The 22,710-nt window shown below is 47.2% G+C and overlaps 1 protein-coding gene across 1 annotated transcript in view; it reads left to right on the top strand.

Moving 5' to 3' along the window:
- Positions 1-22,074, top strand: part of Arsb (arylsulfatase B) — a 163,898-nt gene extending 141,824 nt beyond the window's left edge. Inside the window, exons 7-8 of the mRNA XM_059276526.1 lie at positions 19,479-19,601; positions 20,985-22,074. Of these exons, the coding sequence (XP_059132509.1) occupies positions 19,479-19,601; positions 20,985-21,250 (389 nt within the window). The 3' untranslated portion in view covers positions 21,251-22,074. The remainder of the gene's footprint in view (positions 1-19,478; positions 19,602-20,984) is intronic.
- Positions 22,075-22,710: the final 636 nt, after the last annotated feature.

The following is a 22,710-nucleotide window of genomic DNA, read 5'->3' as shown; positions in this document are numbered from 1 at the left end:
TCTCTGGGCCTGGCTGACTAGTTGGCCTCATTGGGTGGGGAGGGAATAGCTTCCAGCCTTCCTCTTTGCCAACTTGGTTTTTTTCCTGTGTGGATATTCTAAAGCTTTGTGTAAGGCCTTCTAGAACTCTCTCTCTCCCCCTCCTCAGTGCTAGGTGCGGAATGTATAGTACATGACTGAGCAAAAAAAGTCATGAACCCAGCTGTGCTCAGATCTTCCAGGGAAAGACACACACATGGAGTTAAAGTATAATGCTTGTCGTAAAAGATTAACAGGGCTAGGTTAACTTGGGAGGCCAGAAATGCCCCTGCACCAGTGTGATCTGATCAGAGGCCTGAAGAGGGAGTTATCCAGGCAGATCATCGTGTAGTAAGTTCCCTAGGTGGAGGGAAGGACAGACACAAAGACACTAGCAATGGAGAAAGCCCGGGCTGGGCCAGCAGAGCTCAGAACATCCTGAGTATCCCAAGCACTAAAAGAGACCTGTGCAGTGTGTCAGAACACACTCCAGGAATGAAGTCCTGAGAGAATTCTGAGTGCTCCTGAGAAAACCCCCCCAAAAAATACGAGAGTCATGTGACCTCAGTTTCTTCAAAGCAGAGAATTTTTCTCGGAATGTGTTTCTGTGCTCCTTCCTGCTGTAGTGGATAGGAATGAGTTTACTTCAGCTGTTCTTTTTTTTAAATAATTTATTTAACTTTATTTTTTTGTGCATTGGTGTGAAGGTGTCAGATCCCCTGGAACTAGAGTTATAGACAGTTGTGAGCTGCCATATGGGTGCTGGGAATTGAACCTGGGTCCTCTGGAAGAACAGCCAGTGCTCTTAACTGCTGAGCCATCTCTCCAGCCCCTCAGCTATTATTACTCATATGCCTCTGTGGAAAAACATGTTTTTGCCACATTTGGCTCGTCCTTGTGATTGTACACCTTACTCATGTGACTCTTCTTAACCCTCAGAGTATAAATTGTCTGATGCTCTGAATAAAGTTGACTACTGCATGAGACTTTAGTCCGCCTCATTTTTAGGCCCCACTCTCCCAGGTTCACACCAACTAGAGTGGTAGATACAACGGGAGCATTCCAAGCAAAGGCAGGCAGGCGTATGAGATGAGACCCCAGACAAGTGGGCTGGTTAAGGTCCTGCTGCTGACTGAACAGACCCAATGTGTGTGAGCTAAGAGAGGATAGACGCTTGCTTCTTATTTCTAGGCAGTGTGAAATGGAGCCTCTTCCAAGCAGTGTTTTGGAGACCACAGCTCCTTCCTTCTTGCATCTCTGCCAGTTCAGTGAGCTGCCAAGGTCACATGTTTGTCTGTAAGGAGAGTACAGGAGCGTATTCCCATCCAGGCCTGGACAGGGTGCTTTCATACTCCATCAGCATTGGAAGAAAAACAGAAGTGTCATCAGCGTGATCCTTTGGAGGAAATGGAGCAGGCGACACAGGTCCTGTGGGCCGTGTTGCGGTTCTGGCTTTATTTATAGTAGACCAAGGGAAGCTGCATCTGTGGTAACCCCGATATTGGTGAGCCCACCTGGAAACATTGCCCCCCTCACAAGGTTCCTAAACCAAGACCGTCATCCCTTAGAAACAGCATCTCTGAATGGTGTTTCTTCTTGTTCCCATACTACCTCATCACGCTTCAAAGTTCCTGCTCTGGCTCTGTTGGCCATCTGGACTGTCCTCCTGTTAGAACAGAAAAGGCTCTGGTCACCTGAATAGAATCTCTGGCCTGGGCGGAGACCCAGCACTTCAGCTGGGCTGTGTGGTGGGCATGAAAATGCCCCCCATAGCCTTGTATATTTGCATGCTTAGTCCCCAGCTGATGGACTCTTTGAAAGGATTAGGAGGCGTTTGTAGCTTCATTGGGGGGCTGGACTCTGAGGTTTCAAAATTTCACACCAGGCCCTGCTGTCTGCAGATGAGGATGTAAAGCTCTTCACTCTGCCCCAGCACCATGCCTGCCTGCATGCCGCCGTACTTCCGTGCCACGGTGGTTACGGACTCACCATCTGAAGCTGTAGGCGAGCTGCCAATCAAATGCTTTCTTTTGTAAGAGTTGCCTCGGTCATGGTGTCTCCTCCCAGCAGCAGGACAGTGACCAAGACAGGCTAAGGACCACCTCCTGGGAGGGGGAGCCTTGCTAAAGAGACTGGCAGGGTAGTCTGCTCTTTATGCGGCTTTACCCTTCTTCTTCTGTCTCTTTCCTAGGCATCCGCTCCTGACCCCTGGCGCTCCCGTCCTCCCAGTATTTAGGGCGGCTTGCTCTTCCTCTAAACCTCTCTTCCCACTATGTGTCTACCTCCATGCCAGCTCCAGCGGCTTTTCTCCTCCTTCCCCTTCTTCCCTTCATTGGCTTCCTCCAGGCGGCTGCAGAGGTTCACAGCTTGCCTGCCCAGGGGTCTGTCTGTTGTCGTCTTCTTTTTTTTTGTTTGTTTTGTTGTTGTTGTTTTTCAAAACAGCGTTTCTCTGTGTCACTTTGGAGCCTGTCCTAGAACTCACTTTGTAGACCAGGCTGGCCTCAAACTCAGAGAGATCCACCTGCCTCCCGAGTGCTGGGATTAAAGGCATGCACCACCACCACCCAGCTGGTTTGTTTTTTGGGTGGTTTTTTTTTGTTTGTTTGTTTTTGTTTTTGTTTTTGTTTTTTTTGAGACAGAGTTTCTCTGTGTAGTTTTGGTGCCTGTCCTGGAACTCGCTCTGTAGACCAGGCTGGCCTCGAACTCACAGAGATCCGCCTGGCTCTGCCTCCCGAGTGCTAGAATTAAAGGCGTGCGCCACCACCGCCCAGCCTTTATTTTTATTAATTTTTCGGGGGTGGTGGTGTCTTTTAATCTCTAATAAAATTGTCCTTATGCCTCCATTTGAGTCTGTTTATTTGTGAGGCTAAGAACCCCCATAAGGGGACCTGGATTTCCCCAGAATCACTCACCCAGGCTGGAGGCAACTGAACACTTGTCTAACAAGGCTCTGAGCTGATAGAGAATGGCCGTTTATACAGCTGTGATATAGACCATCCCTTCTGGGGCACTTAATCCTGGCTGCCATCTGTGGCCACATTTTCACAGCATTAAGTCAACTCTGCAGCTTAGTCAACAAATGGGACATGGAGATGAATCTTTGAATGTGCCTTTCATCCCTTCTCAGAAAAAAAAAATGTTACAGGCTTCCAGTTACTGCAGAAATTCCTCTTTCTCTAATTAGGGGAATTGACACTGACCCAACCCATCTGTTTCCTTTTTCTTTTCTTCTGAGACACCCAGGTTAGCCTCCTGCCTCAGCCTCCTGAATACTGAGGTTAGTCATGAATCATCATGCCTAGCAACCTGTTCTTCCCAGGCTGTTCTTATTCTGTCCCCTTCCAGCCAGCCCGGGTGCCCAACCATCATCCCATCCAGACTTACTTCCTGCCACACACAATCACCCCTGTCCAGGATCACCTGTGGCTATCTACTGTTCAGATCTTCCTGGCCCCTCAGTGGGTGCCCTCACCCGAGTCTCACCTTCTCCGGGAATCCTTCCCTTCCCCACCAGCTAGAAATAAGCCTTCTGTCTCAGGGGTTCAGGGATGCTCATTATCCAAAGGCTCAGTTAATGCGAACATCGTAAATCATGCCAATCTGAAAAACCCCTTTCTCTAATTAAGAAATAAACAGTAACAGTTGCACCTCGCCGCTCCTTTGACATCTGTTCTTCATTTCACTCTAAGCTTTTTGAATAGCTATGGCCTTCTAGTACCTAAAAATCATACCTAGCACACCGTCAGACCAAGAAAAAGGAGGAATGGTCCTCTGTCGTTCCCAGAACACTGGATACTGCCCTTGAACAATAGAGAGGCTCAACATTTTTTTTTTATATTTAACATACAATCCCTTCTAAAATGCACAGCCTTAGGCAGTTCAGGAAGGCACGCCTTTTCAACCCCAAAGGGAGGCTTTGAGCATGTTGGGAGGGAAGCAGAGACCTCTGCACAGCTTCCTGCCTGCCTGTGCGCTTTCGCCAATTCAGGAAGTGGCTTTGGGGGTTTCATGGAGTGTTCAGTGATAAATATTCTGATCTTCCTATTCACAACCCTTTTCTCTCCCAAGAAAGAACTTGCAAGATCTCAGTGCCTCCCACACACTCTAGCTTTTGGATTTTCCATCTTATCAAGATTGATTTTGCTTTGTTTGGGGTTTAGTTGTTGTTATTTTTATTGTTGTTGTTTTGAGATAAGGTCTTTCATGGATGTTCAGACCAACCTGGGACCCACAACAGTTCTTCTGTCTCCGTCTCCAAATATTGAGATTACAGGCATGAGCCACAATGCCCAGTTTAAAATTTGTTTGTTAGTTTGTTGGTTGGTTGGTTGGTTGGTTAGTTGGTTTGGAGACAGAGTCTCAATATGTAGCTCTGGCTGTCTTGCACTCACTATGTAGACCAAGCAGGCCTCCAACTCACAGAGAGATCCACTTGCCTCTGTCTCCCGAGTGCTGAAATTAAAGATGTGTACCACCATGCCTGGTTCAAGATTTCTTTAATTGACATAATTAGGCTATTATAATTTGATACATGTATATACTACATAATGGTAAAATCAGGGCAATTAGCATTTCTATATCCTGGAACATTATCATTTCTCTGGGTTGGGAACCCTCAGACTCATCTCTGGCTGTTAGAATTGTAGAGTGAATTGCTAAAGACCATAGTTGATCTCCATGGCATCTTCCTTCATATCTCTGTGTTTTGGTACCCAAAAGCCACCAGCCCATGGTTTGTCATGTGGCACACTGCACCAAAGCCAAGAGAGGGCATCAGACCAACAGCCTTTATTTCAGAGTCTGCAGGGCACCATCCTCTGGCAAAAAGGAGCCTCCCGTGTGGCATCCCCCACCACCACCAATGCTTTTCGCAAATCTGCCTGACTCTGTCAGATGGAAAGTTCAGTTCCATTTAGTTTTTCTCCCTCTCTTGCTTGCTTTTCCAGCTTCAGGTTCAGAAGTGGGAGATTTGCTGAGCAGGTTCTCCCTAAATGCAAGTAGTTCCCCGCTGGTATAAGGGGAAGGGAAAGTGATGGGGGTGGGTAGTCCCTCCTACCTGCTTTGATAAAGTGATTATTCCAGAGAGGGAGGGGGAAGATCAGGACACACACACACACACACACACACACACACACACACACACACACGTCCCCTCTCTGCAGAGTAGCCATCCAGCACAGACTCAGTCTTCCCTCTGGTGAGTATTGTCACAGTATGTGTGAGGTGTCTCAAGACAGGCCTAGTTTAGGACACTGAGGATTGGGAATGTGGAAAGAAATCCGCTCAGGCTGTTGGGGAAGGACCAAGTCTTTGGAAACCTTGGGAGAACTATCTGTTGATAGTTCCTTAATAGTTAAGCTTCATAATTCCAAGCAGGCCTACACTTCAGGGACCTTCCAGGCAGGGGTTCCCTGAAACCGAAGCTTTCCAAAGCAGATCCGAAGAGTTTGTGGCAATTCTTTTTTTTTTTTTTTTTAAAGATTTATTTATTTATTTATTATGTATACAGTGTTTTGTCTGCACATACGCCTATAGGCCAGAAGAGGGCACCAGATCTCATTTTAGATGGTTGTGAGCCACCATGTGGTTGCTGGGAATTGAACTCAGGACCTCTGGAAGAACAACAGACAGTGCTCTCAACCTCTGAGCCATCTCTCCAGCCCCCAAGTTTGTGGCAATTCTTTAATATTCCGTTCTAAATCAGCTGTAGAGCAGTGTGGCCATCTTTGCCTACTCTCTCCAACAGGCTTCCAGTTTTCCTTGGAAAGAGATTATGTCCTGGATCTCCGTTCACGTGAGACCCCGATAGTCTCTCAGAATGTGAAACTTCCTCCGTTTCCACTGGACCACCGCCAGGGTGGGGGGGGTGGGGGGGTGGGGGGTGGGGGGGAGTGGGGGGGTGGGGGGGGTGGGGGGGGTGGGGGTGGGGTGGGGGGGGAGGCGCCAGGAAGAGCTGCCTCGCTGTTGCCTCTTGCACCTTCGGCAAGAGCAGCACCTCATGGCCCTCGCTGCAGTGATTATAGGGCTTGGGTTACACGGGATCTGGGCTGTGGGTAGCAGAACTGTGGGCGCTGTGCTGGGGAGGTGCCATCCAGCTTCAGTTCTCTGCACTGAGTCGCCACTGCCGCAGCTGGAGTGTGGGCTCCTGGGATCGAGACAGATGCCATCCCCAGGCAGCACAGAGAGGCCAGGCCCGCCTGACAGCCATCGTGGCTGAACTACAGGCAAGCCCCCCCCCCTTTCCAAATGAACTATTAACATCATTTCATCCTTGTCCAAAAAATGTGCTCAGAGCCTAGACGCGTCTTTCCTGCGTGCTGGAATATGAACCGTGCCACGCAGGAAGAGCTCGGTCTTCAGCGAGGCGTTTGGATCCTCTGTGAGGATTTGTGGTTGGGATTTCACGAAATGCCGTGCTGGGGGTGGGGAAGTCTTTTCTTCTTTCATCCCAAGCCAGAAAACAGACGACCCAGCCTGCTCCGTGCTCGTCATCTTAATCATAGGCTGAGGATGAATATTTTTGGTTAGTTTCCCTCTTTTTATACACACAATGCCTATTTATAGCCGTCTGTTGTTGGACTGTACCAATTACTTGAGAAACGTGTATTTAGAGAGAGACAGGCTGAGAATGGGAATTGGATGAGTAGCCATCGCCCTGTGTTAGACTGGCCCGTGTGCGGCAGGATCAGAGTAGAGGCGTGGTTGGCACGCGGATGCTGGGCCGGGACAGTCCATCTGTTAGCACTTTAACTAGATGGTGACAGAAAAGACATGCTCTCTTTTCTGTCTGCCTTATCTTTGTTTCTAAGCTCATTGCCCGCGCCTCTACCCCCCCACCCCGAGTTCATGTTTCTAGGGCATTCTGTGCGAGATCCTGTGCAGACTTGGACTAGGGAAGCAGATCACTTCCTTGTTCAGTCATCCTCAGAGAACCTTCCTCTGCAGCAGAAGGGAACACATGCAGAGACCTACACAACCAGACAACGTGCAGAGAGTGAGAGACCTTGGAACACTCAGCCTTAAGTAGGATACCGCCACCAAATCCCTCCCCTCGGGGCTCAGGGAACCCTGTGGGAGAGGTTGCAGAAGGAGTAGAAGAACCAGAGGGGATGGAGGACACCAAGGAGAGAAGGCCCTCTAAATCAGCAGAATCAGTGCACCTACGAACTCGCAGAGACAGACGTATGCACACGGCCTACGTGGGTCTGTACCAGTTTGGGTCCTAGAGCTGAAAGAAGTAGACCCCCTCCCATCCCTAACCCGGAAGCAAGCTCCAATTGGTAATAACTTGCAAATGAACACTTCATTTTCTCCATGGGAGTCTCACTGGGCAAACAAACTCCTCTTTAAGGTGGGCTGCATGCCCAGAGGTAGACGGCCAATAGAAAACAAATTCAGTGGCACCTTTGGAAGCTCCTTGTCTCAGTGTCAAGGATTTCCCTTTTTTTTAATCCCCTTTTATTTTATCTATATATTTTTAATTTTTTCTTCTCTCTTTTTACTCTATAAGTCCTTTACATATATTATGGTTTCCAGTGTAGTGTTTTTATGGGGTTCCTGGGTGTGTGAACTAGTGGATCTCTGCAGAGAGAGGTTGGACTGAAAGGGCAGTGTGTGAGTGAGGCAAGAGGGCTGGATGCTGGCCACTTGGTACCTGGGTTGGCCTTGGGGTGAGAGGCACTAAGGATTCCACAGACAAAGAAATGTGAGTAGGTAGGTGATGGGACCTCGAATTCTAAAATACCCAGTGGAATGTTGAGTCCTGATCTGGAGGAGGAGTAGAGGAGTCTGAGCACAGTTTGACGGAACCTTTTTTCCCCCTGAGCCAGGCACTGCTTTGCTGGCTTTGTGTGCATTTGCCTCCTTTAGACATGGAAGAGGAGACTCCATAGGGAGAAGACTTTTGAAAAAAGAGAGACATTCTAATTTATTTATTTATTTGTTGGGTCACCCCGCCCCCAAGACAGGGTTCCTCTGTGTAACAGCATTGGCTGTCCTACAGAGCACCCGCCGAGTGCTGGGATTAAAGGCGTGTGCCACCACCACCCGGCCAAGTGAGACATTCTGCTGGGATCCCAGCCTGCCTTTCCCCCGTCCACAGGGTCTTGCTCTGTAGCTCAGGGTAGCCTTAAACTCTGACCTCCTGCCTCAGCATCCCAGGCACTGAGATTATAGGTGTGTACCATCTATCATGCTTGATCTCCTCAAGCCTTCATTTCTTGTCATATCCATCTTGTCCAGAGCCCCACCCCACCCCATGAGCCCCTCCCAGGGAGGCGACATCTCCTTTAGACTCTCCCAACACTCCGTAGTGTGTTTATTCTTCCTGGCAGCAAATGTGTATTGCATATTTTACAATGTGGGGTGTTTGAACAAAATCATCTCTTCATTACTAATTAGACTTTGGCATTTTTTTTTTATTCCGAGGACTTGACATCTAGCATATACAGGGATCAAGGTGGGTATTTGTTTTATAGATAAAGAAATGTGATCAAATAAATTATTCAAGATTTCGTATACACTCAACATGAGAAGGTCTCTACCAATCTACTTCATATACCGATGGAGATGGTTTCATTTATCAGAACAGTCCCGGGCTGACAGGCCCTGGGGGAAGTGGTTGCCTTCTGTGTCTTGGCTGACATCGCTCAGTTCACACTCCTGGCTAGTGTCAGACATGAACCAACTGTTGAAGTTCCCCATAAGCCGACTCCTTTCTGCGGCTCCTTTCTGAGTACTCACTATGCACAACTCAACAGTGATTAACGCCAGACTCTGTCTAAGCCGAGCAAGCCACATCAAAGCTGTTTTTTCACGAGGACGTTTAACATGTCAAATATGGACGGAGTGAGTAGGTGTCAGAGAAATTGACTTTGTAAACTGAAAATCATGGACTTAGATTCATTTGAAACCCATCATGTGGAGTGCATATATAAAAATAATGGGCATTTTGATTTTCCCCCATAGGTAATAAATAACATCTGTAATATTCTTCCTCACCTTTTTCTGATTAGCTTCATGTCTGGCGTATTTTTCCCAACACTCCTGTTTCGAGTTGTAAGGATTTTGCCAAGGACAGACAGAATTCTCAATAAGTAGTGTGGGTGTTAGAGAAAACTTGCATTAGCCGGGTGAAAGTCCAGGAAGGAACAGACTGTTTCATGGCAGGCAGGCGGGCAGGCCGCCCTGCTAGGTCTTTTTACAGTTGAGCACTAAGTGATGCTTGAGCCCTCGGCTCTGGGGGTCGCTCTATCCTGTGTCCTCACCTGTGGGGGAAATGACAAGGAAAGACAGGGGAAGTGAAAGACAAAGCTGCTTGCTAAACCCCCCTGAGTGCACTGGGACCCAGCCTTCTTCTCCGCCTCCTCCTCCCTCCCAGCGCCCTCCTCTGGCTCCCAGCCCTGCCACCTCTCCCTTTCTGTTTTCTCCAAGCCTCTCTCCTATTCCACTCTTCGGGTTGCCAGCATAACCCTGGACAGGCTGTCTTCACCCGTGTCCTGTGCATGTCGGGTTCTCATTGTTAGGCATTGGCTGTGTTGTAACTGTTGCGGCAGAAGTAATATTCTAAAGACTATTGAAAGAGTGGACCCCCAGGAAATGGCAGTTTTCCTAGGAATGCTGGGAGAAGGAAAGGGTGCCGACAAAGGAGGAGCTTGTCTCTCTGAAAGAGATTTCACACAGTTCAGAACGCATCAGACCACCTTCTAGGAGGAGACTAAAACCCAGATAATGATGGGCCGTGGTGGGTGGGACCACACCTTGATCGGACCACTTAGATGTGTAAAGCCTCGGCCCTGTAGTTGAACTCCCATCTCCTTCAGAGCCCCGAAGAAGAACTTGAGGAGTTGTTTCATCTCTTGTCCCTCTTCCTAATGTGGCCACGTTAAATGATTCTCCTTTTTCCAATCCCTGCTGTTGATCGGGTTCTTTTAATTGACTTATTGAAGACAAGTGCCTAGGTCTGGCTTGGTTCACAGGTTGTGACTCCCAAGTTCCAAAACAGTGTGGCTTCACTGAGCATTTGGCCTTTTCATTTGACGTCAGGCAAGTGCAAATGAAGACTCTTGAATCCACTCTACTTTCCCCCCAAGTTCATATATGAATTAGAATGGTCCTTCTGAGGCAGTCCCTGGGGGTGTAACAGGCTGTGAGACTAAGCTTGAGAAACTAGTACTCGAGACGACTGCAAGCAAGTAGAGAATGCACAGCTCCCACAGTGAGGCTGTGACCGAGGCTCCTGGGGGGCCTGGGCAGTGAGCTCCCACAGTGAGGCTATGACCAAGGCTTCCAGGGGCCCTGGGCAGTCAGCTCCTACAGTGAGGCAGATTCCAGTCTTGTGTTAGGAATTTCAAACAACCTCAAGAACATTTTGATGAAGACATTGAAATTTCAGCAGAAACTGTAACATGACAGCCTGCGTGTCCAGCTATGACAGGGTCTGCCACAGCTCGGTGCACATATCACATTCCTACCTCACACCTCAGCCCACAAAAGAAGTAATAAAGTGAAAACCTTTGCATTGCCTGCCAGCCTCTCAGCTTCGTGCTAACCATCATTTCTCTGGAAAGGCCTTCTCTCCCCACATACACTAATCAAGATTCCCCACTTGGGGTTCCTAGAGTCCCTGCCCTCACCCCACACACATACACACTCCTGGTATCACTCTCCATTGTTGCTTACCTGTTTACTTGTCTTTCTGTACCTGGCTGTGCCCAGCTGCCAGCACTAGCCCAAGATGTTATGTGTTAGGGCTGCAGGTACAGTTCTGCAGTAGAGCACTTAGCATGTGTGAGGCCCTGGGCACCATCCCTAGTCCCTCTGTCTCTGTCTCTCTGTTTCTGTTCTCTCTCTCTCTCTCTCTCTCTCTCTCTCTCTCTCTCTCTCTCTCTCTCTCTCTCACACACACACACACACACACACACACACACACACACACACGTGAATTTAGTAAGTAAGCCTCTGTTTCTGAGCGGATGATGGCAATGTCTAGTTCTATGCTCTCTCCTTTCTTTTCCCTTCCTTTCGGGCTGACTCCTAGGCAATCAGGAAGACATTTCTCCAGGAGGGTGTGTGACTAGTTAACAAGCCCAGCTGGGACAATGCTTTTGTAAGAGGGTACCGATGGACTCCCCAAGATGGTGACTGCTTGGCTCGGAGGACAGTCACCCACAACAGTGATAAGCGCAGATATCATGAAACGAGCTGTGTATTTGAGGGATGAAGGGTAAGTGTCCCCTGGGTGCACACAGAAGGCACAGCGGAAGCAGTGGGTTGGGTAAGTAGAGGAGGCACATGTTGGAACTGTATAGTTACTGTACCTGGACATCCAAGGCATGGGCTGGTCAAACACAAAGTCCTCTGGGGGACTGTCCCAGGGCAGTCACTATGCAAACACCAACATAAGTACAACTAATGCTGACAAAGATGGCACCACCAGATCTCTGAAGGGGACAGAGGGCCAGGATGACAGACCACGGCCGCATGACAGGCCACGGCTGAACTAGCGGGACTCAGAACCAGAGTTGGGTGTTAGGGTAACTAAAGGCCCCAGCTGGTCCCCCAGTCTAGACGAGAAATGAATAATTCTGTTTCACTCTATTTTCATGTGGGGCTTGGCCTGTGATATAGTATATACAATGTTGGTCATGTGCCTATAACTCTAATAATTTTCTAACCATACCCAGTTCCCATGGTAGCTACTTCGGTACATGGCAGCACACAGTCGGTACAGTCTCGGCAGCTTGGAACACCTTGACTTTAAAGGTTGCCAGTCACAGGCCATAGGTTCAACTGGGACGAAGATGATGTCATTTAGTGTATTGGTTCTGTCTATGCACCTAGTCCAGTGGCAGCTACAGTGGGGATTCAGGAGCCCTACAGCCTGGCTGGATCTTCACACTCATGATGCCCAAGGCCACCACCCATAAGCTTTATGTCTGACTCACATTCACCCTGTTGGCTGGGCAGACTTTTTATACTTGTTTTACATAGAGTGAAACAGAGACAGAGCCGTTCAGTGCCTTATTAAGGTGACAAAAAGCAATTGTTCTAAAGGCCTCTAAAACCCACCTCAGGGTCTGGGCTCTCTTTTAGAACTACAGGGTGGTGGTGTGGGGTCTGCTTCCACTAAAGTCTTCACAGCTCTCCATGTCCTTGGAATAGTGAAGAGGCCACTGTGGCTTTTTCCAACCTTGAAAGTTAGCCGGGGCATGCCAGCAAAGCATCAGAGTGGGCCAGCAAAGGATCAGCTGGGGGGGAGGGGGCGGGTGTTCTAGCCAGTGTAATATTTAGGAAACTATTTTTAGGGGAAAAACTTCTATGTTTAGATCGTAATGATTTTAAAAATAAGAAACAAGACAACAGTGTACGCACTCACATCTGGATATGTAAAGCTTTGCCACACAGCAAGATGAGAGAGAGAGTACAGCCTTGGCCCGAGCCCACGGTGACTGGGACATGAAACCCTGAGCGCCCTGAAGATTTGATCCACATGTGCAGCGCCGTCTCCATCCAGCTGCAGCCTACATGGGTTTAAGTCTGGTGGAAGAGGATGCAGACTCCCAGCAGGAGGCCTTTCGCCCGCCGGTGGGCACGAGAAGTACCTGTGTCTTGGACTTCAGCTAGAGTTTGGGTCTTGTAAACTATTTCTATTAGTTTGACTAGGAAGAAATGATCAGCCAATTTAATGTTTAAGTTAAACTTCAGTGTAAACTTTAAGAGATATTTGAAGGGCTGGAGAGGGAGCTCAGAGGTTAAGAACACTGGCTGCTCTTCCAGAGGACCTGGATTTAATTCTTTAATTCCCGGCACCCACATAACCCACGTGACACCCACATACATGCAGGCAAAACACTCACATACATAAAATAAAATAAAAATAATTTGTAAAAAGAGATGTTTGATCTACATCATAAGTAAACAGCCCATTCCTAAAAGCAAACAGACAATTTTTTTTCAACTTGAGTGTATAAAAATTGAGAGTATTTGCAGCTAACTAAGCCAAAATCTTTCCTGTTTGTGAAAAATATACCTGACAGAATTCTGAATTAGAAAACGCTTGGACAACCAAATTTCTGGAAGGGCTAAAGTTTGCTAAACATAGCCCAGGAACAAATTACACTGTTAGTAAATAAGCATAGGTCATTTAAATGGAGAATGGTGCCCAGAGCTTGGGAGGCAGAGGCAAACGATCTCTGTGAGTTTGAGGCTTGGTCTACAAAGCAAGTTCCAGGACAGCCAGGGCTGCATAGTAGTGAGACTCTATCTCGAGAGGAGTGGGGAGGGGAGGGCAAGAGAGGGGGAGAGGAGAGGAGAGATTTAAAATGGTGTATTGCCGGGCGGTGGTGGCGCACGCCTTTAATCCCAGCACTCGGGAGGCAGAGCCAGGCGGATCTCTGTGAGTTCGAGGCCAGCCTGGACTACCAAGTGAGTCCCAGGAAAGACGCAAAGCTACACAGAGAAACCCTGTCTCGAAAAACAAAAAAAAAAAAAAAATAAAAAAAAAAAATAAAAAAAAAATAAAATGGTATATTGTGTTCCCCAATACATAGTGAGTACATGTATCAGCTGTTTTTAGTGTCTTTAGTGTTGATAATGGTCTGGGAATATACAAATGTGCTAAGCACAGTTTATGTCTTAGCTCACTTGTAGTTAAATGAATTTTACCGATAGCAAACTGAAGTGTAGGGAGTTCAGAAAGTTGCCCAAGATTGGACAACTGGTAATAATAGCGTTTATTATATACCTCCTACAGAATGGACTTACTGTCAAGCTATTTGAATGTATCATCACATACTTAGGCCACACAATCAATTGCAAAATAGACATTGGCACCTGCGTTTTACAAATGAGGAAACTGAGGCCAGGAAGGTCAGTCAAAACCAAGATCACACACAGTGAGCAGAGGAGCTGATACTTGAACCCAACAGTCAGACTCCAGATATGCCTATGTGGGGGGCCGCTCCCACCTTTTTCCCAGGGTACTCTTGAGGAGTGAGGGATAAGAGATTTAGATAGAAATATAGACGGAGAGAGAGAGAGAGAGAGAGAGAGAGAGAGAGAGAGAGAGAGAGAGAGAGAGAGAGAGAGAGAGAGAGAGAGGCACAGGATAGCCTCGGGAGGGCCTGGATCCTAATCCACCGGCCCCTTCTGTCTCTTCTAAAGGGCTCTTTAAAGGAATGCCAAAGGGTGAGGCAAAAGACCTCCCCCTAGCACAGCCAAGTGCAGACCCTTCCAAACACCTGGTAACCACACACATGGTCAGTCCATCTCCCCTTATGCAGCCCTGCTGGGTAAAGCAAGCTCAGATCTCACTAGGAAACCTCTGTGGGCTCCCACATGCCTACTGTGTGCAGTGGGGGTGGAGAGACTCCGCAGCAAGGACTCTTTCCTGCATCTTCGTTAGCATCAACCCTGACAGATAAATCCTTGATGTTTGCTAGTCTATGAAATCTGTCCTCCTGTCTTTCAGCCCAACACTCTGTCCCATCTACATCAGCTTATCAAAACACCAATTTAATAATTCATTATTTCCTATGTATTTGGACACAAAAATCCTCAGTAAAATGCTAACAGAATCTAGAAATGTATAAAGAAGATTATATGCTGTGACCATGTAGGGTGAAGATCAGCTTAACATCTGAAAATCAATTAGTGAAAAATAAAGATTTTTCAATGAAAAAAAAATCACTTCATTATGATCTTTCCTTCATTGAAAAATCAATTAATGAGAGTCAATATACCAAAGGACAAAAGATGATAATCGAATAGATCCGGAAAAGCTTTTAGACAAAATGTAATACTCTTTTACTGATAGAATCACTCAAGCTTGCTTGGAGGTTTCAAAGTCCTCCAGGGGTCGTCATAGGTCAGGAATGGTAAGGACTGTGTTCTTCTACTCTCACTGTGTGTGTCAGAATTATATGGAGAATTAGGCAAAGCAATGACGAACGAAAGAAAGTGAAAAGAATAGACAGCCAGCTGGTCAAGGTAGTAAACCCGGCATGATCTTACTAGAACGCTGAGCTTCTTGTCCCGGTCCTGATGGCCTGAATTCATCCCCAGGACCTACATGTTGGAAGTCTCCAGAGAACTAACTCCCCCAAAATTGCCCTGCTATTCACCTACATGTCCTGGCATGCACACACACACAACACACAAAATAAATTATTAAATAAATAAATAGAGGTAATTTTAAAAATCATGCATCAAAATTTAAAAGCTGTGAGAACTAATAAAAACAACTTCAACCAAGTTTTGCAATATGAGAGGGGCATAGAGTCATCATCTGTACCTCAGACAGTAGACACAAACCAAACAAACATGAAACTTCAGAAGGACATTTTAATAGCAATCCAAAAAGAGTAAAATACTTAAATTTATATGGCTGAGGGTAGAGCTCCATGGTAGAACATGTATTAGGTTAATAGCTGGGTGTGGTGGTGCACGCCTTTAATCCCAGCACTCAAGGTGGTAGAGGCAGGTGGATCTCTGTGAGTTCAAGACTAGCCTGGTCAACATAGCAAGTTTCAAAACAGCCAGGGCTACAAAATGAGACCCTGTCTCAAAAATAAAAAATTGGTTCTTTAGTTGTACCAGCCACATTTCATATGCTCCACAGCCACATGTGGTGAGTGCCCAAAGCATGGCTTGGCACAGACACCATTCCATAGCCACATGTGACTAGTGCCCAAAGCACAGCCTGGCACAAACACCATTCCACAGTCACATGTGGCTAGTGCCCAGAGCACAGCTTGGCACAGACACTGAACATTCCACAGCCACGTATGGCTAGTGCCCAAAACATGGCCTGGCACAGATACCATTCCACAGCCACATGTGGTGAGTGCCCAAAGCACGGCCTGGCACAGACACCATTCCCAGCATCATGGAAAGTCCTACTAGATTCTGAGCTTAAGGGACAGTCTCACCCCATATTGGCAAGGGTGTCACTGTGGATAAATGGGAGAGGACCGCCTTTGCACTGAGTGCGTTCTTGATTCCTACCTCACTTCATAGACAAAAATCAGTCCCACATGGGCTTCAAAATCAAATATGAGAGAAGGGTGTTGAATTTTCACCCATGGAGGACTCTCCAGTGACTGAAGTGGAGGAGGTACCGGAAACAGGCTGATTCCCACGGCTACGTAGAACCTCAGGGTCACTTTTTGTGAACTTATTTTATGAGACTAGACATTTTCAAATTAAAAGGAGCCAGAAGTGAGAGTAACATACCATATACTCTCTGTTCACATTGCGTTTAAAAGCAGACAGAAGTGGTGCAGAGTTAAGTCAGCGGGTACCTTGGAGCGAGGAGGGAGCATTTGGAGGTCCTGCCATGAGCCCTGAAGCCCTGGTCACGTTCAGCCTCTTGGGCATCAAGCTGTGCACGTGTGAGCTGTGTGGTTTTCTCTAGAGGGATGTAAAAAGGTGTCTGTAAGAATCCCTTTCTTTGACACAGAAAAAATGGTTCTTGCTAATTATATCCTTCATGAAGATACTTTTTTTTTCAATAATTTTTCAGTGGTATAGGATTCAGGAATGGGGATATTACAGACAGGAGGGCCAGTTGGTATGGTGGAAAAGCACAGACCCCAAAGCAACTTCATCCCTTGTGCATAAGAAGTAGACATCAGTACTCACTGTGGGATAACCAGTAACAGACACTAATCAAACAGCTTGGGAATGGGGACGGAGAAATCGATTAACAAGATGCAGTATTTTGTATAGTGAAGTTAAACATTGAAGGGGAATATATGCAGATATATAATTATAAAACTCTGAAGAGGGAATGATAGTTACAGGGTATGTATAACACACGTGTACAATGTGAATATGTATAGTAGCACATGTGTAGGATGTGAAACAATGCTGTGCATACTCTTTAGTACACCCACGTGGCCCTGCACTATGAAATGGATAAGGGTGCCTAGAAACCCTAGCAGCAGCAGCAGCACGTGGAACAGTGGATGAGAGAGCTGAACGAGGGGCAGAGGAAACCTCAACTTGATCTTGTTGTCAGTTCCTTTCATCAAAAAAGCAGATGTGAGGCTGGTGATGATTCAGTGGGTAAAGGCGCCTGCCGCCAAGACTGCCGGCCTGAGTTCAATCCCCTGGATCCATCCACGTGATGGAAGGAGAGAAATGACTTTCAAATTGTTCTCTGACCTCCACATAGCACAGTGACACATTCGTGCACATGCATGCACACACTCACACCCACATATACACAAGTGCACACAAATGTGCACAAAATAAATAAAATGTAATAAATTTTTTAAGCAAATGTGACAAAATGTTAACATCTGTTCACTGGTGGCGGCTCTAGGGTGTTAGTATTCTCTGATCTCTTTGTGCAGTCACTCAAACTGGGAAAAATAAAGTTGAGATAATAGTATCCTTCATCACTTAGCCTTAGACTTGTTGTTTGGGTATTTTCTGTTCCTGTTTGTTTTAAGGAAACAATGTATATAAATATAAGTAGGGCTGAGGTAGCTGTTTCCTTTCTTTTGTTTATGTTCACCAAAACATGCTTGTTTTATTTAACATCCGAAATGTTTGATGTTGCAGTGTGGCCTTTAGACAGACTGGTGAGGGGTGAGATGAGAGGTTCACAGTTGTAGCACAGCCTGTGTGTCGTGGACCCGCTTCCTGAGATCCACATCCCCACCCACCTCCATCACTAGAAGCATCCGTTTGTGTTACAGCCAAAATATTTGCAAGCAAAGAAGCAAGAAGTCAGAAAGGTTTTCCTCGTGGGTGCTTACGACTGAAACCACTGATGTGTACTGGATCAGTGCCCAGACTCTGAGTGTCTCACAAGGGTTAGGACTCATCTTTTCTGTGGCCAGTGGAACCTGTGCCAACCCCTGCATTGAATCCAGGGAGCCCTGAAGCTCTGCAGGGATGGAGGGGACGGCACAGCCCACCAAGTCTGCTTTTATTTTTTTATCGATTGATTGATTGATTGTCATTTGCCCAGCCTGGTCTTGAACTTCCACCTCCCTCTCATCACCTCAGTGGAGTGTACACTTGGTTGTTTTGGTTTGGGTCGGCAATGCTAGAGCCTTGAACATGCTAGGCAGGTGCCCTGCAGCTGAGCTACAGCCCCAGCCCCGTTCAGTTCAGTTGTTCTGAGCATGCACTTTTACAGACATAACCACACACTGTGACAATTACTCACTGGGCTGGCCACCTGTTCAGTGGCCTTCTGCAGCGTCCCCCAGACAATTGCCTTGACCATATTGGAAAAGTTAACAAAGAAATGTAAACTTAAAACAGACTAAATAGTGTACAGTGAGGTCCAACGTGGAAGCTTATAAATATGTAAATATGAACTCCCAGGCATGAGTACACCCATCCCTTCCCCTCATGGGTCGACCAATGTCCTCAGCTAAAGTTGAACTTGACTCTACGTAGTGCGTTTCTCTCTGCTGAAGATGAGAGAGGAAGTTGGCCAAGAAGAAGAGACTGGGTGTGCTCAGCTTGAGACTCTTTCCAGGTCTAAGTTCAGAGCCAGCTCGTGCCCTGGATGTATGTAAGCAATCTGTCATCACTGTGTGCTGTAAGAGAACCTTGGGACTGTCCAGTGAGCTCAGTGGTGGTGGCTGAGTAAGTCCAGGGTCAATTATTAGCAATTCTTTCCACTGTGACCTGAAGCCATGTCCTCTGTAGGTGATTTATCAGTACGAAAGGTGATAGTTTAGGTCAGTCTGCCTAGCCTGTCTCATAACTGGTTCTAAACTTGAGGTGGGGTGAGCGTTAATGACTGTTCCCTCAGAAACCTGATCAATTGCTAAAAGACCTTAAAATGATAAATTGAAGTAACCCATGCTATCTCCTAATAGTTTATATATCCATAGTTATTCTGTTGAATAGTTAAAAGCGTTGCTCACTAACTTTTAAATTTCATGACTGGTTTGAAAATAAATGTATCCTCAGTTTTTTTATGGTGTGCTGAACCTCTCCTAGCTTGAGACAGACTTCAATAAAATGTTCATTTATAATTGAATATGCTATCTGCAAAGGTACAAGCATTCACAGAAAATGTATTTCACTTAAACATTTAAGAGTAAAAGTGCGCGCGCGCACGCGCGCGCGCGCACACACACGCACACGCACACACGCACACGCACACAATGCCCAGCTCAGTTGCTGTAACAGACACTGTTCTGCACATGGCCTCTGTCTGTGTCTTGGCGGGAGGCAGTGATTTTAAGGATGGATTAGTCTTCTAATCTCTTTGGGGTTTCCTTTATATTTGTGGTGGTTTCTGACTGACATCTAATGTAACTATACTTTCTGCTTACATTTAATAAAAGATTCGTTTCTGTGGCAGGACAGACATTTGCACTCTGGTGTGGAACAAGAGCTACTGCTCCGCAAGAAGGGTATAAGATGTTGATTTATAACGACCCAGGCCAATAACAGCAATCTAATTCTTTCAAACTATTTCTTCCCAGGTCCTGGCAAGAGCATGACTGCCGCAAAGAATGATTCTGTTCCTTTAGAATACTCTGCCTTTAACACATCTATCCACGCTGGGATTAGATACAAAAACTGGAAACTCCTCACGGGCCACCCAGGTAGACTGCTCAGCTCTCTCCCAGAGCTGCCAGAGCAGGGGCTGTGTCCCCAACTTTCCTTTCCTCTCGGGACTTCATTCCCCGGGCCATTCCCACAGAGAGGGAGGTCGGTTGTTACCACTGTGCCTCAGCCCTTCCCCTCCTCTCCTAGCTCCTCGAGGCTCCTTGCCAAACCTCCTCAGTTTGCTCAGACATCTGAGAGGCTAGCTAGTCCTTCAGATCTTTTATGGTCCCTGCGGATCTTAAGAAAGCAGCTCTCTACTCGAGGTTTCGTGGCCTCTGTCTGGTCCGTATCACCCAACTTCTGCGGTTGCGGTGGCCTAGGTAGACTGCCCACCAAAAAGAACAGCAAAAGCTCACCAAAATGATGGCTGCCTTTAAAACTGAAGAAATAAAACATTCTCCCTGAGGCTGCAGAGTGGAGGAAAGCCTTCCGCTGCTCAACCTGAACCTCGTTCTGGGTTTTGGGGTTTGGTTTTGTTTTTAATTATCTGTAGTGCAGGTAAAAGGAGAAAATCCCACTGAGTACTTCATAGACATATGTGGATTTCAGACACGTGTGCCTGTCAAACACAGCACACCTAGCTAGCCGAGAAGCTCCACCAACGCTGTGGCTGGGGCAAGAGTCTGCTTCCCTGACCCCATTCTCAGGAAGGGACATCTTGGCATGCTTATACAGGATCTGATGCAATGTAGGCATGCTCAGCTTGTGAGTGTTCTTGGTGTTTACAGTGACAGTTCATTGTTTGGGATTGTCCCATGCATTGTACTGTGCTGTGCTTGCTAAATCCTGGGAGTGTATTCATACCGTCCCCACCCCACCCCCACCACCCACTGCCATGGTGACAACTAAAATCTCCCTCCTGCCGCCACCCCACACGTATTTTTAATGTCCCTTGTTGTAAAGCAATAGGATCTGTCCCATAAAGCATGGGAACCATATTCTGAGACAAATCTAGAATGAATACCAAGAGACATGTGGTTGGTGTGTGTGTGTGTGTGTGTGTGTGTGTGTGTGTGTGTGTTCATATGTGTGTGTATGTGTGTGTGTTTGTATGTGTATGTGTGTGTTTGTATGTGTATGTGTATGTGTGTGTTTGTATGTGTATGTGTGTGTGTTCATATGTGTGTGTGTATGTGTGTGTGTTTGTATGTGTGTGTGTTTGTGTGTGTGTTCATATGTGTGTGTGTGTTTGTTCATATGTGTGTGTGTTTGTGTGTGTTTATGTGTATTTGTGTGTGTGTGTGTGTGTGTGTGTGTGTGTGTGTGTGTGTATGAGTGACCATACCTACAAGCCAGGGCAGCCTTGTCCCCCAGATGCCCTGGGATTAGAACCCACCAACAGTGCTTCTCCCCCACTGAAGTGTCGTGTCTTTTTCCAGGCTGTGGTTACTGGTTCCCACCTCCATCTCAATCCAACGTTTCTGAGATACCTTCGCTGGACTCGTCGACCAAGACGCTCTGGCTGTTTGACATCAATCAGGACCCTGAAGAAAAAAACGACCTGTCCCAGGAGCATCCCCACATCGTCCTGAAGCTCCTTTCCCGCCTGCAGTACTACCACAAGCACTCTGTGCCTTCCTACTTCCCACCCTTGGACCCCCGCTGTGATCCCAAGGATACCGGTGTGTGGAGCCCCTGGATGTAGGGTCCCAGGGGAGGCTGGAGCACATATGTGCAGGCTAGAAGTTAAGCCCCTACTCTGCTGGCTTCTTTCTTTTTTTAAAAAAGCCCCAGACCCTTCACCTGGCCCTCAGGCTATATAACCCACCAAAAGAACCCAGTTTCAACCACAGTACATTTCAAAAGCCAGTAAAATCCAGACGGACAGATCCTGCTGTTGGCTGGCGTTCGTGTCTGGAGGCCAGGGTGACTGGTTCCTAAACTGCCGACGCTGGGAACCGGACAGAGGAAGCTATCCCTGAGTCCTGGAGGCCAGAGCAGCTGGCTCTTTTTGCCTCACAGGTCAGTCACTAGAACTCCCTCTGCTAATAACCAGTTTTATTGGCAAAACACACGTAACAAAGGCAGGGAGCAGATGATTTCTAGAGGTTCTGCTGGCTGTGAAGGTTCCCTGTCTGTGAGATCTTGTTCAAGCTTTCCACATCCATGACCTGCTGGCTCACCCCCACTCACTCACCTCACTGTGGAGAATAAAGCCCATGGCAGTAAACCAGCATGGAGGAATGTCTGTGTCTTGGTTTGGGTTTGCACAATACCTAAACGTGCTCTTATTCTATCACCCCCACCTACTGTTGCTCATTCTGTCTAGACTTCTGCCACCCAGCTTGTGTGGCCCTATCCCTGTCACTCCTTTAGATGTCACTGTCCTGTGCCTGAGGTCACTTTCCCCTCTACTCCAAGCATTCTGAGCTCTGGGATAGTCCCGAGCCCTGCCCTGAGAAGGTGGACCGGTCATTCTGTGGCCGTGCTCATGGGAGTTGGGGGTCTGTAGCATCTGCTAAGGAGGTTTATTCTGGAATCCAGCAAGACTGTGGCTGGGTCTCCCAATACGCCATGATCTATGCGGCTTTCTCAGGCAGTGGGAAGAAAGGCCAGGAAAGCACCTTTGTCCAGGTGATGGACAGGGCACTTGGAGAAAGGGAGTGGCCAATGTCTAGTGTGTTGTCCTTAATAAAGCCGAGGAGCGCCATCCTTATTCCTCCCATTCCGTGTTTCACTGCCTCGTATTGGGGTTCTGGGTGGAAGAATGAGGATACACTAGTTGACCTTCAACCCTTTTTCAGGCCCTCTATATCCTCCCAATGTGACGCCATCCAGATTAGCCTCAGAGAATGTCAAGCTCAGATAGATGTAAAAACGGTGCTCCTCATCAGCACCACTGCCTTGTTCTTGGCTTACACCAATGCCTGCTACAGGGTCTGGGACATAATAGGCACCCAGTAGGTTTTTTAAATGAATGAATGAACCAAATAAACAGTAGATACTCACCATGAATGATACTAGTCCAGTGAGCTGACTGTAAGGGCAATATAACTATCCTCCAGCCCTTGCTCATCTGTCCTTAAGCTCTCTGCCCTGGCGGGAGCACGATCCACATATCAGGACAGTCACTGGCCCTGCATGGCAGGGCTGTGATGTCCTCTC

This window comes from Peromyscus eremicus, chromosome 11 (assembly GCF_949786415.1).
Source record: "Peromyscus eremicus chromosome 11, PerEre_H2_v1, whole genome shotgun sequence".
NCBI lineage: Eukaryota > Metazoa > Chordata > Mammalia > Rodentia > Cricetidae > Peromyscus > Peromyscus eremicus.
The sequence above is the reverse complement of the archived record's forward strand: the minus strand, read 5'-3'. Positions and strand labels throughout refer to the sequence as shown.